Source organism: Mustela lutreola, chromosome 9 (assembly GCF_030435805.1).
Source record: "Mustela lutreola isolate mMusLut2 chromosome 9, mMusLut2.pri, whole genome shotgun sequence".
NCBI classification, from domain to species: domain Eukaryota; kingdom Metazoa; phylum Chordata; class Mammalia; order Carnivora; family Mustelidae; genus Mustela; species Mustela lutreola.
Genome location: NC_081298.1, coordinates 138,523,369 through 138,541,363, shown reverse-complemented (window position 1 = coordinate 138,541,363; position 17,995 = coordinate 138,523,369). Strand labels below are relative to the sequence as shown.

Genomic DNA, 17,995 nt, shown 5'->3' with positions numbered 1-17,995 from the left:
GCGGGGCGGGGGCGGGGGCGGGGCGGACGGATGGGGAGGAGCGCACCCGGACCCGGTGGACCGGGGTGAACCGGACCGGGTGGACCGGGGGGACCGGGGCGGGGGCGGGGCCAGCCGGGCGCCCGGCGGACGGCGAGGGGCGGGGTGGTGAGGGGCGGCCCCGAGCGGGACCGGGAGCCGAGAAGCGGGCGGAGGCGCGGCCCCTGGACTGGGTGGCCTCGGGGAGTATCTGGGGAGGGGTCGGGGCCAGACGCGGGGCGGGGCGGACGGGCGGCGGGGAGGAGTGAGGACCGGATCCGGGCGGGGCGCGGAGATCGGGGCGGGGGTGCGGTCGCCAACGGGGCGGGCCTGGGCGGGGCGGCCCCTGGGCGTGGACGCGGGCGCCCAGGGAAGGCGGAAGGACTCGGCGCGCCCGGTGGCCCAGCGCAGAGCAGTTTCCTTCCCACGCGCAGCTGTGCCCCCGCCGAGTCCCCAAGTCCCTCAAGTCCGGGCCGGGAGCCCCCAGCCCCGCGGGCGCCATGCGGGAGCAGCTGCTGCTGTTCTGCAACTGGAGCACCCTGGGCGTGTGCGCCGCGCTCAAGCTGCCGCAGATCTCCGCGGTGCTGGCGGCGCGCAGCGCGCGGGGCATCAGCCTCCCGAGTTTACTTCTGGAGCTGGCGGGGTAAGGCCGGGGCGGCTGCCCTTCCCCCTCGTCTCTGCGGCCTGGAGGGGCCGGGACCCCGGGAGCGCCGCGAGTCTAACAGAGTAGGGCCGGGAAGCGGAGCCGAAAGCGCCCGGCCACTGGGTAGATAGTTCCTGGGGCCGCTCACCATCCCTGATTAGTTGCGGCTCACCGCGCCCACGGCGTACGCCCAGTTTACAGACACGGAAACCATCTGGCGAAATCACCCGTCCGGCAGCCACAGACCGACCGAGCGGCTTTGAGCGCGCCATTTGCACCTGGAGGCTCTCTCATGCACATCCTCCCCCGCCATCACCCCTTTTCTCGGGTCCCGATTTCTTTGCGTGTAAATGAGGGGTTGAACTATAAATCCTAAGGATCCCCTGGCTTTTAAAAGGTACACGTGACGGGGGGAGGAGGCTTCAGAGAATGGAGAGCTCTTTGGAGGGAGGACTTGAATCCGGCCACAGTCAGCCGGAGAGGGTGCGTCAGAAGTTCCGAGCCACCGCCCTGACTCCGTATTTAAAGATGTAAACGCGAAAAGCAGAGTTGTAAACCTCGGCTGGGAAAATTCGAATTGGTGGGAAAGCAGGTACACGAAGCCCGACACCCCTGGCAAAGCCAGGCCCACCTCACCTCGCACCTCGCCCGCTCGGGCCCCCCAGTTACCACCGCGCGACCGTGCGGGCCAGTCCTCGGCGGGAAGCACGCCCTGGAGAGGCAGCCCGCGGGTTGACCCCGGGATTCGGGGGCCTGGATAGAAGCCAGGGGCAAGGGAGGGAGGAAGAGACCTGGGGTGGGGGGGTGGGAGAAATGGGGGGTCCTGCCCCGGGCGCGCCCATGTAGGGAGAGGCTTCGTCCAGAAAAAATCGGGCGCTGGCGAGTGTGTGAACGACCCCGCAACATTGGGGTCGCGGCTGGGCAACCGGGATCGGAGAGGCCCCGCACCGCTGCGTGCGTCCTGGGGCGGGGACGCCCGGAGAGAGGGCGTCGGTTTTCTAGGTCCCCGACCGGGGAAGGTGAGGCTGGCGCGGTGCGGGTGAGCCAAGACCGCCGACGCCTCTCTTGGGTCGGGAGCGTGCGCGCACCTGCAGTTCGGCAGGCGGCCCGCAGCGGGGGGCCGTCGCGCTGTCCGACCGCGCGCGGGGGCGGAACCGGCCCCGGGCGGTGCGGTGCGGCCCGCGGGGGCGGGTGCGGGAGGCCCGTGTGCGGGGCCCCCGGGGATCGCCGCACAGTTGGCGGCGCGGGCGGTGGGCTTCGTGGAGGCCGGCCGGGCGCACCGACCGCTGTAGAGGGCCGCGGCTGTGACCAGGCCCCTCTCCAAGCTCAGCTGGAAGTGATCTGGGGCTCCCGCCGCTGGATTCCTGGGTTTTATCGCCGGCTCAGGCCGCACTTCCTCCAGAGCCGGGTCTGCGTGCGGACCCTGCGCTTTAAGGGCTTTATGGTATTCAGTCCTCAGGACGGCCAAGGGGGAAAGCACTGTTTTCTTCCCCAGCCAGCAGGAACCCGAGGCGGAGAAGGTGAAGCACCGGGCCCAAGTTCACTGGCAGCGGCAGGACCCTAGGGCTCAGGCGGTCCCTGGCTCTCTCCATGCTGATGCCTACCTTCTCCCGCTCTCCACGCACACTGGGTTTTGCTGCTTTCTGGGCTCATCCGCCACGTCGTGGGTGGGGGGAAGGGTTGGCAGCTCCCCCCTTTCCTTCCCCAGCCTTCGCTGGTGGGGGCCGCCTGGGCCCGGGCGCTCGGGGCAGGACCTGCCTGAGGCCTACTAGGGGGAGGGGAGCCGCCAGAATTCCAGCAGAAGGAACCCCGTAGGCATCAGCATCAGCAGGACCCTTTATCTCCTGGGAAGGAGAAGAGATAGCCTCTTGGAGGACAGGTACACTCCTTGGATCCTGATCTTAGCAAATTAACTCCGAAAACCCGTGTCTGAAAGAATTGCGCCAATGGGGACATAAGCCATATCTTAATGATTCCAGAAAATGACATGAAATGTGGGTTGCTGCGAAGCCTGCTCATGACCTTACAGGTCATCCGTCCCCCAGGGCCTGCTCCGAGTTTGCTGTGCCTGCAGCTGGCAGGCTGCCCTTGTGCTCTGCAGAGGTGGGTGGGGTAGAGCCGCCCCCAGGTCCCCCTCAGAAAGGTGCTGTTCTAGAGGCAGACGGAGGGGAGGCCAGGCAGCCCGGTGGGGCCAGGAAGAGCCCCCGCTTTTCCCCTGACGCCCAGACGTGACCCACTGCATAGCCAGACAGCCTGCGGGCAGCCTGCGGGGGTCCGTGGGGCAGGCTGCAGGCTGTGAAGGGGACAGTGAGGGATGCCCAGGCCTGCGGAGACGCGCGCACTCACGGTGACGCTGGCGGCCCACCTCCCATCCTGCGACCTTACCCCTAGCTCAGCCAAGGACGGTTGGCTAAATTGGAAACAGGATTGGGGCGGGAGGCACAGGCTCGCCAGTCCCCTTCCTCACTGAGGTCGTGAGAGGTTACATTTGGATGAGGGGGAGGAGGGAGAGAGGCTCTGGCTCCCCTGCACAGAGGGCCTGGGTGATGGGGCAGGAGGGTCTGCGGGGACAGCACGGGGGTTTAGCACACGGCGGGGGTGTGTGCGCTGGAAGGGCCGGAAGCCCAGGCCTTTCCTCCTGAGAAGGGTTGTCTCCTGGGGTCTCTACCCACCAAGTCTCGGGCCACTTCGAGTTAGAATCTTCTTAAGGAACTTGTGGGCTGTTTGTCCTGCCTTTCCCCCGCTGCTCCTCCTAGCCGGGGCAGCGCTCTGGAAGGCCACAGGGATGGTCCAAGGAGTTGTTCTTCCCCAGGACTCCTCTCTCCGCTCAGGGCTGCGCCCACACGTGCCCAGCCCCTCACGAGCTCCACCTCCTGCCCCCTGGGATGTCCATCTGAGCCTTCCGGGGAGGCTGCCCGTGCCCTGGAGCTTCGGAGACAGGCCAGCCTGGGGGCTGCATGCTGGCTGGCGCACGGCTTGGCCTCCGTGGAAGGGACTTGGCAGAGACCGTGCATGTCATGCCCAGCGCCCCGTCGGCCCTGGGCACGTGCTCCTAGCAAAGCCATGGCCATTCCATCCTTTGTGTCCCAAATCACCCCCACTTGATATTTGCAGGCTCCAACCTCCAGTTCCAGGGGAAGGGGGTGGCTGGCCAGGCCTCCCCGTGGGGCACTGGGTCAGTGGAGCTCAGGCGTGCCCTCTCTTTCTCCCCAGTTTCCTGGTGTTTCTCCGGTACCAGTGTTACTATGAGTACCCGCTGCTCACCTACCTGGAGTACCCCATTCTCATCGCACAAGGTAACAGGTCCCTGGGACCCCTCCATCCCCTGGTGTTTCCCCCAATGTCCATGTCCCCCCCCAGCGTTTCCCCCCCCCCAACATGTCCCCCCCCCCTTCTCCTGCCTCACTGGGGACCTTTGTCTTTCAGATGTCCTCCTCCTGCTGTGTGTCTTCCATTTCAATGGGAACGTGAGAGGGGCAGTGCCCTACCTCGGGGCGTATCCTTCCTTCTGCCTCCAGGAATGGGGTTGGGGGAAAGGGCGTGTTACCTGCTTCCCGTGTATGTCGTTAAGCCAAGTCCTTTCCCAGATACATGTCCTTGGTTAAAAAAAAACTAAAAAAGATCCCAAATGCAAGACCCCCTACGAGTGACAATACCTCCCCAACCCAGAGATAGTCCCGGTGGTCCTGGCCCTCTGGCCGCTCTGCTGAGGCCGGGGTGCCCACGGCACAGCGAGCCCATTGGCTGTGGACTCCGTGCTGCGCGATGGAAGCATCTGCCTGGGGCCTTTGTTCTTTAGGGGAAGGGAGATGTTCCCTCTTCCCTGGAACCGTCCTCAGAGTCTCTGAAGTCTGAATAACGGGAGTGGCTGTTATTCACACGATACTAACACACCTGGTCGGCGGGCTGGCTCCTGCTTGTCCCTGTGCGAGTGAGGTTCTGGAACGTTTGCTCCAAGTGAAAATGATGCCCCAGACATGAGAAGGGTTGTGGTGGGGATCAGTCACGTGGCATCGTCTGTGACCCGGGGCCCGGCTTTCATTTCAACGCTCTGTAGAAACTGCGCGTCCTGTCTGTGAGATGAGTCGTGCCCCGTTTTGTCGCAAGAGTCACAGTGGTGGGAGCACGGAACAAGCTCGGGTTTACGACCTCCTCCGACCAGCCGTGAGGAGCGGGAGGGAGGCTTGCCGTGTTAACAGTGAACTCTTCCTTAGCAAAAGCGTGTCCCCAGTATTGTGTGGGACGTGCTTATACGCAAAGACTATTTTTGTCGATCTGAAATTCACATTTAACAGGGTGCCCTGTACGATTATTTTTGAAGTCAGGCCACCTGACCCAAAGGTCATTTTGAGGAAGTCAGGAGTTCCTGTTCCTGCTGCTACTGGCCAGGTTTTGTAAAACGTTACATAAAATGGGTATTTGTAATGAATAGTATAAAGCTGGGCAAAATTCATATAAGAAATTGAATTAGAGCATGTTTTTTTAAAAGATTTTTATTTTATTTATTTGACAGAGAGAGATCGGAAGTAGGCAGAGGCGGGGGCAGGCGGGGAAGCAGGCTCCCCGCTGAGCAGAGATCCCAATGCGGGTCTCTATCCCAGGACCCTGAGATCCTGACCTAAGCCTAAGGCAGAGGCTTTAACTCACTGAGCCACCCAGGCGCCCCAAGAGTGTGTTTTAAAAACAAGATTTCATCTGCCTGGATTCCGGAGGCCCTGCTGGTGTGACCAGGTTGGCAGGAATTACTTCTCACCCGGGCACTGTGGGACCCTTCGTTTAAATAATGTTGTTAATTGTAATCCTAGCAACCTGGTGGGGTCCCTCTGAATGCCACCGGCCTTGCGGACACAGATAGGACAAGGAGTGTTAAGAGCATGTTGCAGATAAGCAAACTGAGGTTAAAAGAAGGACAGTGACTTGCCCAAGGTCACAGCTGAGGCTCCTGGCCATTATCTCTTGTGTTTGCTTCAGCTCAGTCTGACTCGGCTTGTAGCCTCACCGACCTTGACCGAAATGTGCTGTCATGTGTCCTGTCTCCCAGCATGGCTAACGCGGCTGGACTGACACTGGAGTTAGCCAGGAAGGGGAAGGTCAATGAAGAGAATTTCATGGGACACCTGCAGAACGCGGCTGCCTTATCCTGTCGATCTTCTTTAAATGCTTAACTTTGACATTGCATTGGAGGGGTCTGATGCTCAGGGATTAAGTGGACACTTAGAATCGTTTGGACCCGGGATGCCTGGGTGGCTCAGTTGGTTAAGCAGCTGCCTTCAGCTCAGGTCATGATCCCAGCGTCCTGGGATCGAGTCCCACATCGGGCTCCTTGCTCTGCAAGGAGCCTGCTTCTCCCTCTGACTCTGCCTGCCACTCTGTCTGCTTGTGCTTGTGCTCACTCTACCTCTCTCTCTGACAAATAAATAAATAAAAATAAAATCTTTAAAAAAAAAAGAATTGTTTGGACCCTAGCAACAAACACAGGGGGCTCTGGGCCATTCTCTTCCATAATCTGCTTCTGTTCTTTTGAGCCGTTCTTGTCTTTTCCAAATCAGAGAAGTTCTAGCAGTGCCGGTCCCAGGCCCACTTATGGGCCAACCCTCCGTGGTCTTGGCGTGGAGGCTCGGGCACGGGGTCGGGGGATGTGGCGGGGCACCAGCTAAACCACTGCTGTCTCCCTTAGCACTGGGTAGGTTTGTGGCCTCATGGTTCGTCCTTCCCCTGCAGAAGTGGACCATAGATCTGGCCATGGTAAGTGTTATCGCGCCTTTTGAAGACAGTGGGTGAAGTCGTCTGTCCCTCCAAGCCACCGGCCCTGCAAAGAACCATGTAGATCAAATGTTTAACCTGCTTATTTTTCAGCTGTACCAAAGGATAACGAACAAAAGCACAGTCCCATCCAAACGGTAAAAGACCTGATTCTCCAATGTTTGGCCACAGTTTTTACTTCCTTTTTTGGGTAGTCCACAGAGAACCGGGCTGGGGAGGTAGTTAACAGTGGTAGATTGAAGGACCAGACGTAAGTTAAAGAGCTTCTGATCAGGTCGATAATTGCACATTGGCCACAAACGCATTATTTTTCTAACCTTGCTCTCCCCTGCCGCTGCCGCATTCTTGTCCTCCTTAGCAAAGGGTTAGCTCTGCACTTTCTTCCTTCTCTCGTTAAGGGCCCCAAATTCCCAGTGTGTGAGAATAGAGTTCTGAGGGTGGCTCAGGACCCATGTGCCCTCAGATCCTCTCTCCAGGGTGACTGGAGTGTACTTCTCCACCCAAGGGGAAAGGGAGCAGAGTTGGTGGTCACCAGCGTCTGCCTGCCACTCCCAGATCCATGAACTTCACCCCTTACGCCGCGTCTTGTATGTGACCTTTGCTCAGAAAACACACTTGACTCCCTGTTACATTTCACCCTTGTGACAGGTAGGAGCAAGTAGGTGGGGTTGCTGTATTAACAACGAAGAATTTTTTATATTAATATGTCCCCAATACTGCACAGGACATACGCTAAAAATGATTTTCTGTTGATTTGAAATTCGAATTACGTGGGTGTCCTGTATTTTTATTTGCCAAATCTGTGCGGGCCTTGGCGAAGCTCCCCAGGAGAACTACTTCACGATTCTGGAGATGGTTTTTCTCCTGGAAGACGGAGCGGTGGCGTATCCAGCCGTCACTGTCAGACTGTCTGTGCCGCGCAGGCCTTGCCGCTCGCATGAGTGAACAGGGCCCTACCTTCGTTCCCTGCGCGGCCCCGTGCCCTGGCCGGCTTGCCCCAACGCAGTCTTCCCACCTGGGGTCCGTCCTCGGAGCCGTCTGCACCCGGCTCCCTGCAAGACCTCTCTTTGGCTCTGGGCGCAGGCCCTGGCTCTTCTCCGCTGGAGCACTCCATGCCCATCACTTCCCCACAGTCGTCGGTGTCCTAGGGACCCCCTCGCTCCTCCGCCCTCCCCATCACCCGTGCAGAACCACGTTGCTTTTGAGGATTTGGTCATTCAGCAAGAGCTCGTGGGGCGCCAGCACCATGTCGGGTGCGTGTCAGAAGCCACACGTGTGCTCTGGTCAGGGACACCAGCCACTGTCATTCGTTCCTCCTCTTGGCCTCTCTGGGGCGTTTGCTGCCCTGTCAGCGTTCACTTTGAATCACTTTGCTCACTTGGCTTCAGGGCGACCCTCTGCCTGCTCCTTCCGCCCGCTTCTGCCTGTCCCTCCTCTTCCCTCTGTCTGCGTCCCACAGCCCATCAGCAAATCCCAGCAGCCCCACGGTCATGATCCAGTCGGGCCGCTCCTGTCCCTGCCCCCGGTTCCTGCCTCCCTGGCGCAGACAGGAATGTGGTGGTGGCCTGCGGGCCCCATCCCGGCCTCTGCCTCCCTCCCTCTGGTCTGCACTCTGCCTGGCAGCTGCAGCGGGTCTCTGGGCCAAGGTGAAGGCGGGCAAACCACAGGGTTGGGCCCTGCTCGCCGTGGAGTGTGCTCTCTCTCCTCGCGGGCCAGCAGAGGGTCCCCAGGACTGCGTGGACATGAGAGTGGATGTGCTCGCTGTTTTGAGTTCATGAGTCAGTTCAAAGCAGCTGGCCTCTAAGACCCCGTATCTGTGTGCCTGTCGGTCTGTCCTCTATCTAATTGCATTGGCAGGTGGCTGGAGAAGCCGCTGTGGCCACGGCCCGTCCGTTGCCCACCGAGCAGTGGAACTGGGCGTATTATAAACAAGCGTCTGGCTGGGTCTCTTGCTCCCTTCCCGCGGGCTTTGTCCTTGTGCCAACTGGCTGTCGCCTACCCTGATGATGTGGCTTCAGAGGCACTTGTGGTATCTGGTGCTCTTGCTTTTTTAACCAAGGACTCTGCCTTTCTCATGTTTGACCTGCAAACAGAATCTGAGTACCTTCATCAGCGCGGCCAGCAAGTTTGCCCAGCTGCAGTACCTGTGGAAGACCGGGGACTCGGGAGCCGTGAGCGCCCTCACCTGGAGCCTCGCTTCCTACACCTGCGCCAGTAAGAGCCGGACGTGGGGGGAGGGGCAGCATCCAGCGGCTGAAGTTTATGACCTTGATGTCCACCTGGCACCGTCCCACAAGCTTTAATCCTTTACACGTAGCTGTTCACATAGAACCTCCGAGTAGACATTTAATGACCCTGAGGTCATGCAGGCCACCTTCCGATGTCTGCAAGATCCATATTCCGGCTGCTAAAAAAAAAAGTAAAAACCCACCTTTCTCCAAAAATCTGGCCTAGTATTTGCCATCCTCTCTTATTCTTTGAAAAGCATCAAGAGGTTGATTAGGTTGAATCCACTAACTCGTTTTATAAACAGGAATCTTTATGACGTAACAGATTACAGAGCTGCAAGTCACACACTGACTTGAGAATGAATATAATTTGCTGCGGTGAGTTTTTCTGGAGCCATATTGCTGGGTCTCAGGTTCAGACTTTCCACTGTTCCTGCAGATTCTTGCAGGAACTACCTAAAACACATATACACTATTTTAGGTAGAAACATATTTTAAATTCAAAGCTATCACATTAACTAGGCTTACTACTTTCAGGTCTTTGAATTCTACTTTGTACTTCTTCTGTGTCCTAAAGGACCGATGTCTCCATTAAGGGTTGATGGAAAGGGTCTTTGTGTCCCGAGTTTTTTTAAAATGAAGGCTTCTTGAGTTTTATTTTCCCCTTTAAAATGTTGAAGTGTTATGTCGTGTTGAAGTATATGTATGGTTTCTGGAATTGCTAATTAGGTATATTACTTATTAGCTCCCTAATTTTACCTGGAGGAATTATCTTGAAGTGCAAGTTGATATTGCTGAATGTTTTCTTTTACAGCAAGAATAATAACAACTTTAATGACCACCAGTGACCTTACAAGTGAGTATCCAGTTTTTTGAACTGTGTGCCCTTTGTGCCTGCTTCATTTGTAAACTGTCTAGGGTTTCACAGATCAGCTTGCTCTCCTGTTCGGGGAGAGGCCAGCAGGTTTACTCCTGGGCATCAGCCCCCACTTCCAGGACTGAGTGTCTGCGTCCTGTAGGGCCTGGGATAGAACGTGCAGCACAAGGTCCTAGAGTCCTAGCCTCGTGGAACCTCCGCCCCAGCAGCGGATGGAGAGGGAGGGACAGTGATGTCAACACGACTAACGACCGAAGGATGCTGGGAAATGTGTTGTAGAAGACGAGGACAGGATGAGCACCTAGAGTGGGAATCTGACCGAGCTGGAGGGGCCTGGAGCGGCAAATTGGGAAGAATGAGATCGGGAGAAGGGGAGGAGACTGTGACGGAGTGGCCTGCGTGAGGGTGGTGAGCAGGGGACACATGGCTTAGCCACGGAGAGCGAATGGGAGCTCTGGGATGAGTGTGAAGGCGGAGTCTACCGAGCTGACAGTCATTTGACCCCTACATCCCTTTGCCTTTTTAAAGGGGCGAAGTACTTGGATTGACATTAAAAGAATTGAATGATTCCTTGGTCTGTTTTCCACTCCCAAGTTGAGTGTATGTATTTTTGGAAAATGATCAAAACAAAGGGTGTCACCTGTTGTATGAAGACAAGAAATAGGTTCCTGGCACATAGACCGTTTAAACAAGCATCATGTTATTTGAGAAATATTGCTACGGAGCAGTGGGGCATAGGTGTGTCTCTTTGGAGAGGCTGTATCTGCGGCTCAGACACCGTCTGCGGGTTCTGAGAGACACATTAAATTATTCTGGTCAAATGGTAAACTTGGGTCTGATGGGAGAAGGGAAAGCCAGGTCTCAGTCCTCTCCGAGGACCCAAAGCAGTCTCCGTATGCGTAGAAGAGTCAGACTGTAATTAACGAGCGAAACAGACCCACATATTAAGAGTCTGGAGGATGGAGAACGTTCTAGTTGTAGTTTGCTTCGTATTTAAAGTGGCGGCTGTTCCTGAATGTGATCAGTGTGTCTGGGGATAATTGTTTAAAGTCCATCTAGCTGACATCCCACAGATTTTTACAACCACAAAGACACATTAAATCTGATAAATCTTATGCATCAGGAGAGAGTTCATCAGGTCACTTATGGTAAAGGTTTCTGCCCCCCAGAAGTATTTAGAACCGAAGTTGTTCAATACCTCTCCTGATGGTAGAGTTTCAGGTTTCATTGGGCCGGCTGAGCAGCGGCTAAGTTCCCACTTGGAGCAGGAAGTGCTTTTGTTTTAGGACGTGAGAACAGTACTTGTTAATACGTACCTTTTTTCTTGGTGGATTTCAGTTCTCGTGCGGTTTGTGATCATGCTTGCTTTGAACCTGTGGGTGACAGCCACGGTGCTCCGCTACAGGACGGCGGCCGTGAAGGCTGAATGATGGATGCGTTCCTCCTACCAAAGGGATTCCTGACAACTGACCCAAGGGGAGAATCAGCACCCGGCTGCATCAAGGTCTTCTGTAAGTTTAGTCAGTTGTTTCAAAAACTCTGGAGCCAGAGGTGTTTTAGACACTGGTTTAGAAATGTTGATTCCCACCTTCTCCTTGGCATCAGGAGGGGAGGGAGGCAGGGCTCCGACACCTGCAGGCTGAGCAGTGCACGATTCAGTTCTCTCCAAAGAGCTAACGACATCTGGTTTTCAGCTTTCGGAATCTTAGAAGGAATAAATCCTCTCCATAGCACACATGATTATGAATGGATTTTTTCTCAAAGTCATACGTGGAAGTGTCGTACATTACTAAGGTTCACTTTCTGGGACCGTTTATCATATAGCTGTAACAGGCTGGCCTTACCGTATCAGAATACATGTGTACCTCCTTAGGCTACGGTAAGGGTATCGAGGGAAGCAAACATTGGCTTGAGTTCCTATACCAAAGTTAGTCCTTTAATTTTCATTTGGTGCCTTTAAGTAATTCCTTAAGGAGAGGTACTGTTAGCTGCAATCTTTGCTTAGGATGAGGCAGTCCCAGTGAACTTTCTGATTCAAGCGTAACGCTGCCTTTTAGAAGGGTCACGCCTTTAGAAAAAACACCACATCTTGTCCACTAATACCTACAGTAAAAGGGTATTGCTGGGTGCTGGCAAGTATTTACAGACTTCATTCTGTCATATTCTAAACATGATGTCAAGATTATTGGACATTGCATTTTACTGTAAAAGTTTATAAACCTTAAGATTTAAGGGGCGCCTGGGTGGCTCAGTGGGTTAAGCCACTGCCTTTGGCTCAGGTCATGATCTTAGGGTCCTAGGATCAAGCCCCGCATCGGGCTCTCTGCTCAGCAGGGAGCCTGCTTCCTCCTCTCTCTCTGCCTGCCTCTCTGCCTACTTGTGATCTCTGTCAAATAAATAAAATCTTTAAAAAAAAAAAAGATTTAAAAACTCTTTCCTTTTATAATGAATGGCATAGTAAGTCAGTGATGCTTATTAGAAAGTGTTTTAGTTGCCTATGTAAAACAAACTTTTATTTTCTGAACTTCGCTGAGGCTTAAAACTGTCAGGTTTTTAATGTGATTAATTTTAAGTTACTTAAAATGCTGTTTTAAAAATATAAACTGTGGTTAATTAAAACATTATTGCTTGGAACCAGCAAGAAGAGAAACGTGGTATACAAAGATAAATAATAAATCATTCTGTACGCTTTACAATCATAGTTGTCGTTTTTTTTTCCTGAAGATTTCTTTGAGGGAGAGCAAGCACACACATAGGTAGCGGGGCAGAGGGAGAGGGAGAGGAATCCCAGCAGATTCCCTGCTTAGCATGGAGCCTGACTCAGGGCTTGACCTCACAACTCTGAGGTCATGACATGAGCCAAAATCAGGAGTCAGAGGCTCAACCCACTGAGCCACCCAGGCGCCCCATGTGAAAGTAAGCTGTATTCCCAACATGGGGCTCAAACTCATGATTCTGAGATCGAGTCACATGCTCTACTAACTGAGCCAGCCAGGTACCCCTCACAGTTGTCATTAAAAAAAAAAATCCAAGTGAATCTTTTTCTCATATGCAATTATAATCTAACCATTAGTATAATACAAATTATGTGATTTTTGAGTTCAACAAATATTTAATTTAAATATACTATTTTAGGGGCACCTGGGTGGCTAGTGGGTTAAAGCCTCTGCCTTCAGCTCAGGTCATGATCTTAGGGTCCTGGGATCGAGCCCCGCATCGGGCTCTCTGCTTGGCGGAGATCCTGCTTCCTCCTCTCTCTGCCTGCCTCTCTGCCTACTTGGGATCTCTGTCAAATAAATAAATAAAATCTTTTAAAAAATACACACACATACATATATACTTTTAAATTAGAACTTTATCATTGCTTAAACCTTCTCCCTTAAAGAACACACTATCTTAGGCGAAGAGTTCCCATTTTTCCTTTTCAGAAGAAAAGGGAACAAATATTTGAACTAGTCCAGACATCCTACAACATCATACTTAACTCTGCAACAATCCTGTAATAAAAGTCTCAATTTTACAAAAGATGAGAACACTGAAGCCCAGGGGATATAACCTGTCCCAGATCTGGTAGCCAGTAAGTATTCTAAATAGGAACCCACTGATTACCAAAGAAATGCCTCCTCGAAAACCACCTCTTAGCACACTGGTTCTGACAAAACAGGCACCCTCTCTTTTCCTTATCCTGGACACTCAAGTAAGATGGTTAGATTTGCATGTCTCTTAAAATACCTAAATCAAATCAGCAACAGACTCCTTGTTGAAATCCTATTCTGTATTTCTCCATGGGCTAAATGACAGGGTAGAATATTCACAAGTCTGTAACCTTGGTTATGATTTGTTTTGCTATACCCATCAGTGAGGAAGACAAAATTTTAGGGGATAAATTTTAGGAGGGTGCAGCATTCCAGGACTATTCACAGGAAGAGTATGAAAATGCTTGTCTTAATTTCTTTTATTTAATTTTTTAATATAAAAAGCAGGCATAAAATACAATTACATTACTACAAAGATGCAACAAAAATTTTTTTTAAAAATCGGGTACGATTTTTGTTCAACGGGGACAGCTGATCAAATAGTTATGATTATCTAAACCATGCAATTCATAACTTATTACAGTTCCAAACAGAACTCATTATTACGGGAAGGGAATGGAGGACAGGCCCCCAAGCACAAGACCCAGCACTGTCCCACAGTGCCTGTTTTCAAAGTGCTTTATGAATCAACTATGGTTATCTTCATGCCAGAGGGAAACTGCAGCCTTCTTCCAGGGGAGAAGTCGTGAGTCAGTAGCAGGGTCGACACAGACTGAGAAACTCAGAAGTGACTTGCTCTCATAGAATATTAAACATGTTATTTAAAGCATGTTTCAATAAGGTAATAGAGTATCTAAGTTTCTCTATTTTACCATGAGAATCCTGTAAGAATAGATTAACAACAGCAGCAAAACTTCTTAAATTGTGGTTTGGCAACCCAGAGTATTTCTTTTTGAGGATCTACAGATAAACTGATACAAAAGATATCCTTCTTCAGAGCCAGATTTGTGACTCTAGCCTAGGTTAGTTTTAAAAACACTAACCTTATTTTAGATTTCTTGGTATCCTTTAGTTAGCTAAAGGCATTTAAAAATTTCAGATAGATTTTTTTAAAAATCTTGCTTCTAGATAGCATATTTTAATACTTTTCAAAAATTCACTATACATTAATTTTTAACAGTAATACCGGCACCAGTTTTCCTTCTACTTCTGTTTCGCTATCCCCACTAAACAAAAGTAAAAAAATCCAACGAAGAAAATCCCAGTATTCACTACTTCTTAGTTATCAATAGGAGGTATTTATGGCTCTAGGAGAAATCAGGTGTGAAGAAGCAAGCAACTTTTGGTCTCTATCTGGGAACCTTTGGAACCTCAAGAAAAAGAGAAGGTGGCACAAAATCAGGTTGTTAAACCAAGTTAATATTATATTTAATGAGTGTTGGGAAGAGAACATTTGGATGGATGTATGCATTCATGTATGTACATGAAACCAGCAACAGGGTAAAAAGCAAATTCTTACCCAAGATCAGAATTTTTATTAGGCGCATTTCCATTAGCTGGAGAAACAACCTTATAAACAAACCCTTGTGTTAAACCATATAATGTGAAGAATCTCCATGGGAGAGATTTTTTTCACCTCCTTGAATACCTTTTTTTCCCCAAAAAACTTCACATTAGTTTTCCTTGTAGAGTTGCATCACACCATGATTCTCCATATTCTCTAATATATACAGCATTCAAAATTTAACTTTTGCCATTTTTACTCAAATATTTCAATTACTCATGTGTAAACTTCAAATTATTTCACCTTAATAAAGTTTATTAAAAATATATATATATATATACTCTCCAATTCAGAATAATATGATAGAACCTCCCATAGTGTAACAAAATCTTTATATAAAATATTAATTCAGTCTCCTTTTAACAAGTCTAATGAATGGAAATATTTATTCTATATAAATTTTATATATTTTTCATTTTAAAATCTTACTTTAAAAAAAAAAAAAAAAAAAAAGCTGTGCCCCCAAACCAGAACTGCAGAACATCCCTGTGAGGGAAATGGCATGCGTCTCTGGTCTTAGCACAGACAGCATGGAAGAGTGCAGGCGGGATAATGACAGAATAACAAAATTCAGTTTTAGTACATCAGTAGGCCAAAGGCCACTCTTCAGTTTCCACAACAGTATCTATATTTTGGGGGTCTAACTCTTTAAACATTTCTACACTGATCCCAGAGGGAATCAATGAAAAGTGTCTACTTCCTTCATTGGTTTATTAGATGACATATTTCAGCATCACACCAAACCCTATATGTGTGTGTGTATAAAGAGACCGATAAAAGACTACATAATTTTTTTCAACTTGATGTTTAACATTAATGCATACTGTAGCAGTATAAAACACATTTTTCTGGGATAATGAGAAATCTAGCAGAAGTGGTCCTGCATAACCTATCAACTTTAACATCCTTTAAAAAAATAAAAATCAGGAGCCTCTGAGGCTACTTCTTCCCGTCACCAGTTTTCTTAACCCAATCCTGAAATATTGCCATTACACAGTTATGTGTTTGAGGGATCACATTTAAATATTTAAAATATATCTACAGTATGTCTTAGTTTTCTTTATATTTGAGATAATCTTAGAATCTTGAGTGTGAAAATGTAAAAACAGTCACAAATGTCTCTACTAGAAATAAAAACACATCTAGGGTAGCCAGCAAATTCAAAGCAAAGAAAACAATTCATAGCCACACACTAATACTGAGGTCTGTATGAAGACTGGGATGAATTAATAGATATACATAAAAGATATATTAGTTCCAATAGTATCCATTATTGTTTCTATCACCAATACTCAAAAAAAAAAATCTGTTATACAATCAAAATAGGCTGACATTGATAACTATTACATGTAAAAATAGTGCACTATTTTTTCTTTTGCAACACGAATTTGCATCCTAAGAGCCGGTAAACACTTTTTTTCAAAATACAGAAAAGGGTGAGACTTTAAAAAAAATTAAATTAAGGCATTCAAAATGGGAAAAGTTGCCTATCATGAAGCATTAGGAAATTGATACAATTAACATCAAACTGCCTGTTACAGTAACTGCTTAAACATGAACATGCAGCTTCCACGGGGTATACACAAATAAGTGATACAAACTCCAACATTATGGCTTTATACAAGTGCATAGTTGCAACTGCAGGAAGTTATGATATCTGATTTATGTGTATAAAAAATAAAATGGGGCATTTGAAGAACCCTCTTGCAGTATTACAGTACTATATATATCTGTGTGTGTGTGTGTGTACATATACATGTACAGAGACACACACATATATATGCACACACACAGTCTAATGGTCACTTCTTAAAAGATGCAGTCTCAATCACTGTAGTGGAATCCATTCCCAGACTCTTCTGGTAAATGTGCTGGTGAAATCTCTCTGCTGATGCTGAAAAGATGATTTCTTTCATCTTTAACTCTTCTCAATCCTTTTGTGCAATGTAGTGTGAGTGACTGCCAAGAGAGCGTTATGGAACAAGTTTGGAAGAGTTGTATATAATATTCTTATTCTATTAACCAATCATTGTTGGTTCAACTTGCTGCTCCAAAGGAGCCCAGAAAATCTCCAAGATTTATAATTTATATTGTAGGAATAAAGGGAAATATATATATATGTATATATATGTATGTATGTATGTGTATATGTGAATATCAGTCTCTCAGGAAAATATAGCTTTTTAAGAAATTTTGGGCCATCATATTTCAGTCTTGTTTTAACTGGAAGAATATGATCTCCTTGAATAATGACTGCATTCATAGAAGGCAGCTAGCTAGAAAAAGGAAAGGAAAAACAAAGTTAGTTGACACAGTAAAATAATTTAAGAGATTGTTAAATTCTTTGAAAAAACATTCCATTTATATAATTAAACTATGTAGTCTTCCAACTCCTACACTTTTAACACCTAAATCATGCATAAACCTATTTACTATATTACTTTTCTAATTTTCAGGTACATGCAATTATATTCTTATTTTCCTATATTTTCTACAAACATGACCACACAGGTTTTAATAAGGTTAACCGGCTCTTAGGGTTAGATAATACATTCCTGAGTAACTCAAGTGCATGTAAGTCTGACTTGGAAATTAACTAGCTGCCTCATAGAGCTCAAAGAACAGTGGGCTTATGGACCAGGTTCTACTTGACTGTTAGACTCTTAGCCACATTTAAAAAAAATCTGTAAAATGGAAACAAACACACTGTTGTAGTAAAAATGCTCTATACATCTTGGTTATAAATACATCCCAATAATACATAATTTAAGTTTATTTTTGCAATATGCTTACTTAGGTTAAGATAGACATTACTTCTTTTAAATCCATTTTGTATAAAAGGTTTGACCATGAGGTTCGATTTTCCTTCAGATCTCCTTTAGTCATGGTTAACCAAACTATTTATGTATTTTACAAGCACAAGAACTTTCACAGCACATCAGCAGCATTCTTCAGCAACAGTAACATCAACTTGTCGGAAAGCAAACATCTCATGGCATCACAAAGAAAAGCCAAATCAAAACCAGTATTTCACAGCACTTATTAGACTTACAAAGTGTTTACGGTTCAATTCTTGCACGTTAGAGAGAAGGAAGGAGGAGGGAAGGAGAGAGGGATAGGGGGAGGAACGAATCCCAATCTCATGCTATGTTCACAAACTGACACAGTTGTAGGAACTTGAAAACATTGTAAATTTTACTTCTCTGAATATGCTTCTTTGGAATGAATAGAAAGTACCAGAATTAGCTTCTTTTGTTATTTGTACATGTTTCATTCCTAAGATTAAAAATTGTAATTCCAACTGTATTGAAAATATATAGCCAACAAAGATTCTGAACATAGCATTTCACTTTTACAACTTAACAT

The 17,995-nt window shown here is 48.8% G+C and overlaps 2 protein-coding genes across 6 annotated transcripts in view; one reads left to right on the top strand and one right to left on the bottom strand.

Annotated features, from left to right (window-relative positions):
• Positions 1–384: 384 nt before the first annotated feature.
• Positions 385–12,225, top strand: SLC66A3 (solute carrier family 66 member 3). 5 transcript variants are annotated; one of them, XM_059132628.1, is made up of 8 exons: positions 1,864–2,540; positions 2,641–2,764; positions 3,875–3,957; positions 4,088–4,157; positions 6,349–6,406; positions 8,518–8,638; positions 9,467–9,508; positions 10,868–12,225. In XM_059132628.1, the coding sequence occupies exons 2-8, from the start codon at positions 2,649–2,651 to the stop codon at positions 10,957–10,959; spliced, it is 582 nt and encodes a 193-aa protein (XP_058988611.1). In that variant the 5' UTR covers positions 1,864–2,540; positions 2,641–2,648; the 3' UTR covers positions 10,960–12,225. The 5 variants fall into 5 exon arrangements, with proteins under 5 accessions (XP_058988609.1, XP_058988613.1, XP_058988614.1 ...); XM_059132626.1 differs by lacking the exons at positions 1,864–2,540; positions 2,641–2,764 and adding an exon at positions 385–661; XM_059132627.1 differs by lacking the exon at positions 1,864–2,540 and having other exon boundaries at positions 2,567–2,764.
• A 1,244-nt stretch (positions 12,226–13,469) lies between these two features.
• The window catches only part of ROCK2 (Rho associated coiled-coil containing protein kinase 2), a 144,433-nt gene continuing 139,907 nt past the window's right edge, over positions 13,470–17,995 (bottom strand). Inside the window, exon 34 of the mRNA XM_059132632.1 lies at positions 13,470–16,905. The gene's annotated coding sequence lies outside the window, so the exon portion shown is untranslated. The remainder of the gene's footprint in view (positions 16,906–17,995) is intronic.

Bases quoted from the DNA above. Each gene is read 5' to 3' on its own strand.
- SLC66A3 (XM_059132626.1), top strand. From the start codon at position 519: ATGCGGGAGCAGCTGCTGCTGTTCTGCAACTGGAGCACCCTGGGCGTG. The intron at 662-3,874 runs GTAAGGCCGGGG...CTTTCTCCCCAG, and splicing joins TTACTTCTGGAGCTGGCGGG to TTTCCTGGTGTTTCTCCGGT. The intron at 4,158-6,348 runs GTATCCTTCCTT...AGCACTGGGTAG, and splicing joins GCAGTGCCCTACCTCGGGGC to GTTTGTGGCCTCATGGTTCG.